Source organism: Poecile atricapillus, chromosome 29 (assembly GCF_030490865.1).
Source record: "Poecile atricapillus isolate bPoeAtr1 chromosome 29, bPoeAtr1.hap1, whole genome shotgun sequence".
NCBI classification, from domain to species: Eukaryota; Metazoa; Chordata; class Aves; order Passeriformes; family Paridae; genus Poecile; species Poecile atricapillus.
In genome coordinates this window covers 3,021,638-3,034,702 of record NC_081277.1, presented here as the reverse complement: position 1 = coordinate 3,034,702, position 13,065 = coordinate 3,021,638, and the positions used below count along the sequence as shown (strand labels likewise).

Here is a 13,065-nt window from a genome sequence, read left to right as displayed (position 1 = left end):
TAAAAAAAAAACCAGTAAGTGCAGGCAGAAACATGGAGGGAAAAAAATACAGACCTAATCCTGATTTTATTTTTTTTTTTTTTTTTAACTCATTACATATTTTCTGTCTGCTGAGCTGGGATATTGGAAGGTAAGAAATGGAGATGGATGAGGCAGAGAGATGTTTTCTTTGTTCCTCTTTAACTTCCTTTGTCACCTGGTGATGTGTCCAGTGGTTGTTAAGAAAACAACATCTATTGGGGCTGTCTGTAAATTTATAACACGGAATTGTTGGAGCTGTTCCACGCTCAGTCCTTCAGTCCCGTGGTGATTTCATTATATTGCTGTGCTTTGGGACTGGACAGGATTCCAAGAGTGCAATTTTTCTGTATTTTTAATTTCAAGATGATATTTCTTCCCCCTTTGTTCAACATTTGCCATTCAGAGCACCTCTCTGCTCTGAGGAGGTTCTAATGAGTTCAAGCACAGCAGAATAATTTTCTGTCTTTGTGGGCCAAAAAAAGTTGTTTGGCTTGATTTTTATTTTTAAAAAAAGAGTGATTTCCTATGGACTGTCCAGTAGGAAATACTAGAAAGAGGCTTGGTTGGCACACAGTGCCAAGAACTTGTCCTGTTTAAGCTTTTATGTTTTCTGTTTATGCAGAACCCAGGTCAATTTAAATGATACATTTATCTGAAGAAGGGCACTTGTCCAAGTTAATAAAAAATAGCAAACTTCAGGCAGAAGTGCCTGATGAGGATGTCACATGCATTGAGCAGACAAGCCACGCTCTAAGACTTGAAGTGGCTCAGCAATTTCCTCAGATAAGAATTAATTTTTTTCTTGCTTCCTTTGTTGGGAACCAGAAGGTCTTGCCACAGATTTTGCTTACTCACAGCTGAGGCAAACACAGGGTGGTGTTGAATTTGAAGAGGATTGAGGGAAAGACAAAACAAGGAGAAGTAGAGCTGAAATGCTACATCTCAAATAGTTAAATAAATACAGGGAGTGAGGCTCCAGACAATGCTGATAAATAAAATACTCATATTGTTGTGGCCATCCTCGTTTGCACAACATCCTGTGACGTTTTGGATCTTCCTCTTCCCTGCATGATTATTTTAGAAAGATATATTTTAGATCTGAAGACTGGGCTGTTTTGAGCTCTTTCTGCATCACTTTGTGGCCTCTAACCCAGCCCATTTAAACCTGCTGTGGCACGTGCCCTTCTCCGCAGCTCTCCAACAGGAAAGCACAACCCTTCATTTTAATCAGTGGAGAATGAATCCAGTGCTAATAGCACTTAATTGTTTCTCTAGAATGCTCTCGGTTGGTTTTGGCAGCGGGGATGAAAACAATTCCAAATCCCATCAAAGGAGCTGATCCACACCCAGCACGTCCAGGGTGAGGGCTTGAGAGACAGCGTGGGGTGGCATCAGAGCATCTCCTGATCCTCCACCAGCTCCCTGCCCTGCTCACTCCATGATCTTGGAAGGTCTGAGGGGTAAAAGCAAAAAAAAGAAAAAAAAAAAAGGAATAAAACAGACACAGAAAATCTTGGTCCATGCCCCTGAAAATAATGTGCTGACGGTCTCTTCAAGCACACACCTCTATTAATCTTGACTTTCTTGAAGCCTGCCCGCTAGTTTGAATTTGTATGCGACATCAAACATACCTTTTCACATATGTTCTTTCCAGATTTTTTTTAACAGTTACTTAGCAGTTTATAGAAGGAAGTGAATGATCTCATCAAGCTGCTTAGAAATTAAAAAAAAATCTGTGCTTATTAATTATGCAGGATTAGTCTAATTATAATTCAGCAAATTAATTAGCGACAGAAGGTGTTCTGAAACATTGGAGTACATTTGCATGTTAAATGGAGAGGCTAGTCTGTAATATATGTAAATTTATGCATGGCTTCATAGTTTAATTTAAAAATTTGCAGCTGCATATGGTATGGGAGCAGGTGAAAAGTCAGTTTTAGTTTAATGATGCTAACAAACATTGGATGCTGTCCTGTCTTAGGGAAGGAATGCGCTGAATGCACCCCTATCTGCCAATCCATAAATCTGTCACAGGAATATAATGTTACACCAATGTTCGGATTCAAGGTCATCTGTGCCCAGACCCAGAAGTACAATAGGTGCAAATCTGCCCTCTGAACAGCCCTGGAGAAGGGGGGAGGCAGAATGTGCCTGGATGCTGAGCTGCTGGGATGTAAATCTGCCTCTTTAGCACGTTTATTCCACACAAACCCAGTTTGGGGACAGAGCCCGAATGAGCGAGAGCTCTGAGCTGAGCCAGATCCACTCTGGCAGGTGTAAAATGGGAGCCTAACCTTGGTTCTGTCCCCAATGCTCACATCAGCTCTGTGCTCTCCTGGAGTCGCTGGGAAGTTATTTCTGAGTTCTGCGTTATATGCAGGGTCGGGAGTTTTTGTGTGCCGGGCTCTGCCATCTGGCAGCAGCAGTAAAAACCAGCAGAGCCAGCAGAGAGGGGCCACTGGTGCAATTGGTGCTCACTGCTCAGCCTAGCATGGCTCAGCAGGCTGGGGTTTTGGAGAGAGATGGGCTGGGAGGATGGAAAAGCCACAAGAGGAAGGAATTGCAGGTTTCTCTCGGTATGGAAAAACAAAATGAGAGGGGATTTGAGTCTGTGCTCATTTAGCACCTCTGCCAGCCTTTCTGGGATCTGCAGGGTTTGCTAAGGAGGCTGGAGATAAATCTGCACCTGTGTAGAGTTCAGAGGGTGAGGTGATACCAAAAATGACTGGATTTAAGCAGGACTGCAGAGCATCCTTGGGCCTGTGACACAGCCCAGCCCCAAATCTTGTTGTGCTGCTGATGCTGGCAGGAGCGTAAAGAACAAGAGTCTGGCCGTGTTTTCCAAACCCTGCTGGGTGTTCTGTGTGGAGGCAATGAGCTGAATGAATTTTGTGTCACTGGTAAAAAGAACCAGTTAAAATCCCAAGCAGGACTGGGATGCAGGAATGGGATGTGGCTGGTGCCTGGAAGAGCAGCTGGCTCTGTGCGATGGGGCAGGCCCTGATTTTCTCTGTGCCTTGACTTCCCCGTCCCTGAGATGCACAAAAGCCTTCCCTCCCCGCTGTCCTTTGTGCCTCCCGTCCCCAATAACAATTTCACAACGTGCCCAGCACAGTTGGAGCCCACAGACACCGTAATAAACCAGGGAATATTATCTGAAGGTCCCTTTCAACAGCCCGTCAGCCCAATCCTCTCCTCTATTACCTCCCTGCCTATTGACTCTTGATTATGCTCTGGCATTTGGGCCCGTGCCAAACAGCATGAATAATATGGATCTTCCAGGATAAATAAGCTTTTACCCATTGTCTTGGAAGTTACTGGAAAGTTTTGGTGTGGGAGGAAAGGGGAAAGCCCAAAGGATAAAGGGAAAACGCTCAAATTGCAAAGAGTCCTCCAAAGAGTTTTTGGAGAACAATTGCAATTACAAACATGCTGTTAGTGTTGTGTTTCATTTTCAATTCGAGCCCATAGAGTTCAATTATTATTTTCATTAATGGTGTCAGGTTTTCATCAGAGTGCACAAACAAGGAGGTTTTCCTTGGAGATTTTGGGTTTTTTTTTTCCCCCTAGCAAATGTGGCCATGGGAAACAAGTGCATTGAGCACCGAGAAACAACTGCCTGGGTACCCGGCAGGGCACTCTCGCCCAGCTCTTGTTTCTTGAAAATGGGATCATTTTGCAACAGAAGAAGCATTTATTTATCCCAAAGAGCATGAATTGCAGTTGTAGGGCCGTGTCCCTGCCCTGAACCAGGGGGACACAATCTGCTTCAGAGATGAAAACTGAAGATCCACAGCAAATAAATATCAAGTTTCCTGACATGTGGGGAGGTTGAGTGACACGTTGCAGGTTTATATTCAGTTATTAGTGGTTTGAATCTAAGCTTTTTTTAAAAAAAAACAAACCAAAACAAACCCACTAGATAAAGGGTGGAGAGAAATATGTTGTTCCAGGATGCAGAGAAAGGCGATATTTGAGGAGGAATTGTTCTGTGCCTGAGGGAAAGGACTGGGAGTTGGACATGGATCCATTGCTGTGGACTTGTGTGCAGTGTTCTCCTTTGATCCATCTGAAATATGGGATATTTTCACTCCATGTCTTTTTCAAGCCATTGTAGAGAGTGTTACCTACCTGTTACCTGTGAGCAGGATATCCTGGCATAGCAAAAAAATTATAATTAGAGGCAGTTTCAGGGTTCTGCCATGCTGTGATTTTAAAGTTGATTTTTATGTTGATCAGATCTCTTGGGCTCCCTTAGCTGACTCCCAACCCTGTTTTTGTTCCTTTTTCGCACCTATCTCCAACATTGGCGTTTTTGAACCCAGGGCCAGAGGAAATCAGACACTTCTGCCTTCCCCCATGTGGGGGGAATTTCAGGAATCAGGCCCTAAATAATATTCCCACATCAAATCTTAAACTTTAAACCTAAAATCTAAATTGGAGCGAGTGACTGCAAGAAAAGTCACTTAGGAAAAAAGTGTAACCAGACTGAAGAAATTGTTTTGAATCAAGGCAAGAGGATGGAGAAGAGTTTCTTGTTTGTACCATCAGAAAATGAGGATTTTGCTGGGTGTTGGAATAACAGGCATAGAGTTAATCTGCTTTCTGGTTCGTTTTTGTTTGTTTGTTTTGTGTGGGGCTTTTTGTGTTTTTTGTGGGGTTTTTTTTGGTTGGTTGGTTGGTTTTTTGAGCAACTGGAGTTTTTCTATTAAAAGAACCCCAAGTGACAAATGAGCAGCCAACTCCTCTTCTCGTGGCTGAGACTTGGGATCTCATCGCTGACTCCTGCTCCCTTCTCTCCCAGTGAATCTCTGACAGACTCAGAAAAGTCTCCTGACCTACATATGTTGGTTTTCACGTTTGTTAAACTGGGTTCACACTTTATGCACAGGAGTTTTGTGAAGATTAATTAGCTGCTGTTTGTGGAGTATCACATAAATACTCTGGCTCACTGCAATAACCCCCCTCATTTCTCACACCGTGGAAGGTGTACGTTCATTTAAAGCGCCTTTGTGCACTGCCTGATCCCACACTGACTGTAACTGCTGCAAAAAAAAACGGGGAATTTTCTCATCAGCTCCCTAATAATACACATAATAGATCGAAATTACTCCAGAGATAAATATTCAGATTACAAAGAAGTCTTCTACCGTGATATTCATTAAAATCAGGATGGTGATATCCCATAAATGCAATTAATTGATTTGAAACAGTGACCTGGAGACCTGGCCCTTGGAAGGGAAGGAATGTGAGGCTGTGGGGGGCACTGGGCAGGGTTACTTGTCCCACTTCTCTCAGAGGTTGCCATGCCAAGGCACACACAGGTGACCTGAGGGGAGGATCTGACTGATCCAGAATTCCCCTGCTCTGATGGAGCTGGAGTCAGGCCCTCACTGCAATAGCAACACTTTCGCAGTGCACAGGATATTTAAATTTAATATTGTTTAACCGATACTCACAATAACAACTTCTGGGTTTTTTTGTTTTTTCTTTGTTCCCTTTGTGACTTTTTGGAAGCACTGAATTATTTAAGCAGAATTGCTCCGTATCTTTATATTTCCATTAGATTTTGGGAGCACGGGATTTGCTGGTAAGCATAATCAGAATTATCCTAGACAGTATGTGTATTCCAAAAAATGACTGAGGCCACAACTCCAAATTCCACAGCAACCCCAAAAAGCCAGAATTATTTGCTATACAAGGGAAAATTTTTAGGTGTATCCAGCATTTTTAGGTGTATCCAGAGGCTGTTCCCAACATACAGCCAATGTTGGACCTCTTGATTCTATACCTCTATTTTAACGAAGCATCAATGGTGGATAAATATTGATTGATTGATTTGATTTTAAATTATACCTTCTGCTGCACGTGAGACTGAGTTTTAGGGCTTCTGCCCAGTCCTGCTGAATGCACCAGGAGGATTTTTCTGACTCCAGCAGGATTTGATGAAGGTCAGTTTGATTGTTCTCACTCATCTGAGGTGTACAAACATCCTCGGAGGCGTGGAACACAGATTTCAGTTCTAGCCAGGTGCAGCACCTGCCAGTTTGTGCATAGAGCAGGTGGGTCAAAAGCTGCTTTGGAAACTGATGCAAGACCTGGTTTAATTTGCACTCAGCCTTTCTCCACGTCCAGGGAAGCCCTGTGAAGCCCTCAGCTGCGTTAGGAGCTCTCCTGGCGCATCCCCAAGGACTGCTTGAGGTAGCGCCAAAAAATGGCTGAGATAATTCATCTGGCTTGGTGCTGAAGGGGAAAAGCAGAACTTCAGAGTTCCTCAGCTGAGCTGGGCTGGGTGGGAGCTCCCAGCAGGAGGAGCAGTGACTTCTAAAATAGCCCTAGAAAGAGGGAGGAGGATTGAAGGTGGCGTTTCGGAGACCTCTCAAGTGCATCAATCTGTACCCGGTGAGGTCAGCGACGAGACAGAAACAGGAAGAGAAGTCTGTGCTTATATCTTAATTAATTTTATGCCTGGGCATTAACTCAATCTGCTTTTCTATAGCAATGCCAGAGTTTCCAGGGCTAGTTATTGAAATGACTGAAATATAGAAATATTGAGATTTTCCCCCAGCACCCTGAAATATTGAGAGGATGGGGCAAGGTCCGTTTGCTTGGCTGGAGCCAGAGTCACCTGCTAAACTCCCACCTAATTCTCTCCTTAGCAAGGCCAAAGATTGGCCAAGAAACATCAAAATCAGCTCATATTTTTTCTAATTGTTTTGTAAAAATTATTATTATTTTTTATGTATATATAGGTTAAGGCCGAACACTGGCTAAAGGATCTCATTTAAAGAAATTAATAAAATCCTTCTGCAATTCTCCTGCTACCCCTAAATCAGCTTCATTTAGTGCTAAACCTTCCCTCCTCTTTGCTCCCCCCAAGTCATTTTTATTCTAATGCTGCAATAAATATTAATGCATTTCCCAGCTGCAACCTCTTAAAAAATATATAGATATACATTTATACGCACACATATATATATATATATATAACAACCTACCAAACACTTCATGCAGGTGCCCACTTGCAGCTCAAATTTGACTGGAGGAACTCTGAAAAAGAGAAAAAGAAAGATGTGGTTCAACAGGGGATAAAAAATATATAAAAATCCCTGTGTGTGCAGCTAAATGAAATTAAATCTAAATTTTGGGGTGATGGGAGGGAAATTGTCATAGTGCAGCACATCCAGTGACCTCCAACAAGCATCTTAGCAAAAGAAATATGAATATTGCCACGATGTTTAAGTGCTAAAAGCAAACCCAGCACTTTCTGAAGTGAGCGAGGCAATTTTGTGATGTCTTAAAGCAGCAAAAATTTCAGCCTTTTGAGCTGCTCAGAAGTTGCAGAAAGTCAAGGCACCTCTAAGATGCCTTGGTGGGATCTTGCCCTGGATTGCTGGGGTTCGATATCCCGGCTGAGCCCCGCGGGTTTGGATGGGTTTGGTGCAGAGCAAGAGGGGAGGATGGGGAATGCTCAGCACAGCTCGGGGAGAGGGGAACTTTCATTTTCTGTGTTTTTTTAATGGCCATCGCCCCCCTCGACACGAATTAGGCCAGATTTAATTGGAATCCAGCTCCATTTTCAAGCTGGTTTTGCTGGGGGTCTGAACCCTGACTTTCTGAAGGCATTTAGCAGAAAAAGGGGATTTTCTTTCCTTGCCGTGCCGCGTTGTGGAGTTTGCTGGTGGATGCTGTTATTTGGAATTTCTGCCTCTCTGTGTCTGCCTTTTAGGGGTTGTGTTGCTGACAGTCCCCCAGGATCTGGGCTCTTCCCAAAATCAGCCCAGCTGACACAACAAGTTCTCTCCCAGACCTTTCCCTGCTCATTTTCCTTGTTCGTCCATGTGTAGTGATGGTTTTTTCTCATCTCAATCAAAAGAGATGCAAGCATTAAAAAAAAATTATAAAGTAAGCTGGCCATCTTCCTGCTTAATTTGTTTTATATTTCCTTAGAAGTAACAACCTGTGGATTTTTTGTTGTTGTTGTTGTTGTTGTGGTTTTCCTGCAGAATGATTAGCCAGCTGCTCAATGATTTTCATGGAAAAGTTCCTTGCCTTGGTTCATTTTATAGTTTGGTTCCATTCTGGAGCTTTCCTTTGCACAGGCACATCTCCTGTAAGCTGTTTATATATCTGCAAATATTCTTTTGTGTATCTCTAAGTAGAAGGAAAGAGAAGAAAGAGTTTTTGTGAGTAACATTTGTGCTGATTCACATTCTCCTGTGAATCTCCGAGGGTGCCTGTGTGTGGAGGATTTTTCCTTCTGAAAACGTTTTTTGGGGATAAAATCTCACCAAATCTTTCATATAAAAAGAAGTCACAGGTTTTAGCACGGACTCGACAGGACTTATTTAATAAAATATATTCAGTGCTGCTCCCAAGGCATGAAATTCTGTAGGATTTTTTAGTTTGGAAGACACGGAGGTGCCCAGGGCTCTATTGGCAGGAGTTGCCCTCTGAGAGCTGAGCACTGACACCTCTTTCCTGCTGAACTTCAATGTTCTGCTGAAGGGAGATCTCAAATGAGAAGGAAATAGGGAGAAAATTACACTCTCACCTTGAGAAAATAGACATTTTAAAAAGATCTAATATATCTGTGAGAGAATTAAAAAAATGATAGTTAAAAAATTGGATTTTTTAATTGGAAAGGGTCCCTGGCAGGGTGGATTGTGTGGCACTGGTTTCACATGGCACGATCTGGGTGAGGTTTTGTGGGTGAGGTTTGCAGAGGGGTTTTGTTTGTTTGAATGGATCCAACCCGTGGCTTTTTCTTTTTATTTTGGGGCAGATGGAGGAGAAATTTCGTGGTGGGAGTAGTGCAGAGAAAGTGGCACTAACAAGGGAGAGCAGATTTTTGTGTTATTGTCTTGTGCTGGGGCTGGTTTGGAGGGTGTTGTTGGTAAACCCAAGAAATATCCATCTTTCTCCTTTAAAGTTCTAATTCAAGGCATGAATGTGTGAGTTCTGAAGGGACTTAGGGACTGCGGTAAAAAATCGTTGTCATAGTAACAGAAAGGGAAATAGGCCTGGCTCACCTGGGACTTTAACTTACTGCAAAAGCAGATTTTTTTTTTTTTTTTTTTTAAGAAAGCACTCAGCAAGAGAAATAAATAAATAACTTGTTCTTTGTATTCGAAATCAATTCTCCAACTATTTATTTTTTCTTGCATCCGACTCTTTTTCCTTCTAAATCTATCTCAAAGTCTTTGATTTATTTTTTTAATTATAATTGTTGCGGTTAAACCCATCTTGTCTGACAAACACAAACGGAAATAAGAATCACAGAGAATATTTTCACTTGCAACAGAGGATGCCAAAAAATTTCTTGCTTATGCCTGAATTTTGAAGACTTGTTTGTTTTGTTTTTAATCCAACCGCTGTGGCTTTTCACAGTTTCTTTACCTCTGAAATGTCTGGATTCGGTCAGAAAACAAAGGGGTGAATCCTTTCCTCCGTGGGTGCAAGACAAAATTTGGTGGAACAGCTTAGGGGAAAATTCCTGCTTAATATTTCTAAACTGTAAAATGTCCATGCAGCATTGGGTGAGTCACCAAACAGGCTGGAGATGCACCTGGGGTACATGACAAGTGAAACTCTACAGAATAATAAACCATATGAAGATGGGTGTATGTGACAGGGCAAAAATAATTGGCACGAGAACTTTGTGGGATATTAATGGGTTTATCTGCTCGGACAGCGTGAGCTGTCATGTTTCACTTGAGCTCGTGTTTTCCTTATCCTCCCTCAAAATCTAGGTAGGAATAATCTGGGCTTTTGGCAGTTCTGCTCCTCTGCGTTAGTGACTGGAATCTTCATCAGAAAAAAACATCATCAGGATGAAACCTCATCAGATTCTTCTCTGAGCTGTGTTTGCTCCTGGGTTTTTCATACATTCCAAGTCGTTCCAAGGCTTATCTGCCTCGGAGTTGCCCTGTTGGTTTTGTGGTTTCCACAATACCATTATCCCTCTATATTGTTTCATGGAAAATCCCTCCAGACAGCCAAAGAAAGACCTTGAATGTGAGGGAGAGATAAAGGAAGAGTCTAAAATTGTGTGGTCAAACCTGTGGAGAGGGAGTGGGTGTAGATCAGAGGAATTATGTTTGCTCACTTACACCACGGTGGATTTCTGTCACACTGGTTATACTTTGCCTGCTGGCTTTTGTAGATTCTGTTTATTAGAGTTTAGTTTGTCTGTGTTTTGACAAATTCTCGTAGCTCTGTAAGAGCCACTATGACACAAATCACTTCATGTACATTTTAAACCAGAATATAGCAACACCTTTTGCTGTGGTTAATAGAAGTGACGTGATTCTTTATCTTTCCAGATTCTTCCTCAAATTTTTTCTCAAGTGCAATCAGAATTGCTTGAAAACAGCAGGAAACCCGAGAGATATGAGACGGTTCCAGGTAAGTCTTACAAGGCTCAGCATTAACCTCTCTGCCTCTGTTCTCCTTTTCCTTCCCCATCTCCTCTCTCCTACATCATTCCAAATAAACACCATGACAATCTATGAAAAGCCGTATCAGTGTTAAAGTTTTTCTCCATTTGTTGTGTTTAAACCTTTCTCCCCCCCCCCCTTTTTTTTTTTCCCTTCCCTCTTTTTCCACCCCGAGTCCCCAGGGGGAAGTGCTGTGCTGTACCAACCAGCAGTGGATATTTGATTTGACACCCTCGGGCAAAGCGCTCGCACATACAGCTGCCCACAGCAGGGATTGTGCTTGTGATATTTAGATGCCTCAGAATTTTTCAAAGTATCTCTGTACGTGCTACACAAGCAACCTCCTCATTCCTTACCTCTTCCCCTATTATTTTTTTTTGCTTTCTAACACTCTCACATACTCCCTTCAGCTTCTTGAAAAAAAAAAAAAAAATAACAAAACAACAAACCAAGAAGCCAAAATAGTGCTGGTCACTTTAAGATCTCACAGCAAAAGCAACAAGCCCCGTGGGACCCTGACCCAGCTGCCTGGCAGTGAAATCTGCCACTGCTTCCATCGGCCCCGTGGCTGATGGATTGTGAATTCCAGCTCAGAAACACCGAGCAGGTGGAGTGTGGCAGTGGGGAGAGGAGAAGAGCTGATTTCCTTCTCATCTCTGGCTCCACATGGGGCTGTTTACCTTTGTGAAGCTCCATGGTCTTGATCCAGGAGAGCAAATCCATCAGCCAGAGCCTCCAAATTCACTGATGGAACCCAGGACCAGCCTTGAAAACGATGCTTGTTCCCATTATTATTGTGCCTTCACTCACACCTTATTGTGTCTCAATAATAATAATACTCACATATTATTGTGTCTCACATCTCTAACAAAAATTGGATTTTAGCTCACTGAGGGATGTGTGGTTTTCCTGTAGATCCTTGACATGGAAAGGTGACATCCACAGGTTTGGTACTTGATGCTCCATTGCTTCATGTTTCATGTTTCGTGTTCATTTGCATGTTTCCTCACTTATAAAGGGAGTTAAAACTCCACAGGAGTTTACAGAGTTACTTCAGACTTTCCATCAAAATGTGTTCTCATAGAAAAAGTGATTTTTTTCTTCCGCTTCTGCTAGCAATGAAAAATTCAATAATTAATAAAAATGTTTCAACTTTACGAGAAGTCCTAAAAAACAAAAGCTTCTGAAAGCTCAGAAAAATTAAAGAAACGCAGGCAAAAAATAATAATAAAAAAATTTATTAGCTTTTTGTTTGGAGCACAAAGAAATTTAAAGAGAAATTCCTGACCAACCTAATTTTTTTCACCAGTAGTTTAAAGAGACCGCAGTGACTTCTTCACTCTGTGTTTTTTAGAGATGATAAGACATGAGGGAAAAAAAAGAGGTGCTCATTGTTAGGGAATTTATACTGAGGTTTTTTTCAACTGGCAATTTTCATAAAAAAAACCCCAGCAATTACTTATCATCTGCCAAGAATGCTAAAAAATCAGGAAAGGAGAAAATAAAAACCTCTTTTACAGCATGTAAACACATCTTGTTGGCTCTTGGAGCCAGCGAGAAGAGCTGATTGTGGAATGTCAGGAAACATAAATAGTCTCCATTTTGGGGTGGTTTGTTCTGAGTTTGTAAAAAATTGTGCCCAGGGCTCTCCTGATTAACACCTGGGGACCTGAGGCGATGCCATAATACACAGAATATTGGTTTGAACTGCCAAAAGAGAAATTCTGCACCCAAACACAGCGGAATATTGGAGAAATTCAGCTCTGATTTCAAACCCATGCTGGCTGCTCCAAAAAAAAATCCTCAAATCCTTGATTTCCATCAGATGCTGAGCTGCAGGAGGAGTCTGGAGCCAACTTTTTTTTGATCTCAGCATTATTCTTGGTGTGAGCTCAGCCAAAGGGGGATGTGACAGAGCCCACCAGCCTCAGGTGTCCAGGGAAACCTTGAACAGGGAAACGGAACCAAATCCTGCAGGATCACGTGGATGCAGATGGAACTCCTTCATTCCTCAGCCCATCCACCTGGCAGCTCTCCTGCATGGGAGAGAGCCTGGCCTTGCTTTTCATCTCTGCACCAAAGCCGGCACTTTATTGAGAAAAGTGAGCTGGGATAAACTCCTCAGCTGGGTTTTCTGCCCCTGAGCAAGCCAAGCTGGGAAAACAGAGCCGAGAGAGACTCCAGGGTTCTGCTTCTCTGGGATAACTTCAACTCCTCCTGCACTTTCAGTCCATGGGAGCTCATCCCGTTTGAGTCTCAGTGGGAGAATTCGGTTCAGGCCCCCAAATTAATCAAGATCAGCCTTTAAAAACACTCAGTTCAGTTTGCTTTTTATCAGCCCTCCCCAAAACGCCAGACTTTTCTCAGGGTTACAGAACCCAAACCTCTGAGACAAATTGCAGAACTCTTGAGGTTTTGAGTGAGAGGAGGATCTTCGTTCAGGCTCCTTCAAAGTTGGACACGTGCATTGCTGAGCTTTGTTCTGGGCTGCAGAGGTCAGTGTGGACAAAAAAAAGATACAAAAAGTGGCTCAAATTGCTAAAATTTGACACCTTGGGATTAACAAAGCTCCGTGTTCCAAAGCAAATTAGCCGTAATGAAGAGC

General features: G+C 42.5%; 1 protein-coding gene across 1 annotated transcript in view; it reads left to right on the top strand.

Moving 5' to 3' along the window:
• The window catches only part of EBF2 (EBF transcription factor 2), a 121,208-nt gene that overhangs the window by 77,234 nt on the left and 30,909 nt on the right, over positions 1-13,065 (top strand). Inside the window, exon 7 of the mRNA XM_058859083.1 lies at positions 10,347-10,428. Coding sequence (XP_058715066.1) covers positions 10,347-10,428 — 82 coding nt within the window. The remainder of the gene's footprint in view (positions 1-10,346; positions 10,429-13,065) is intronic.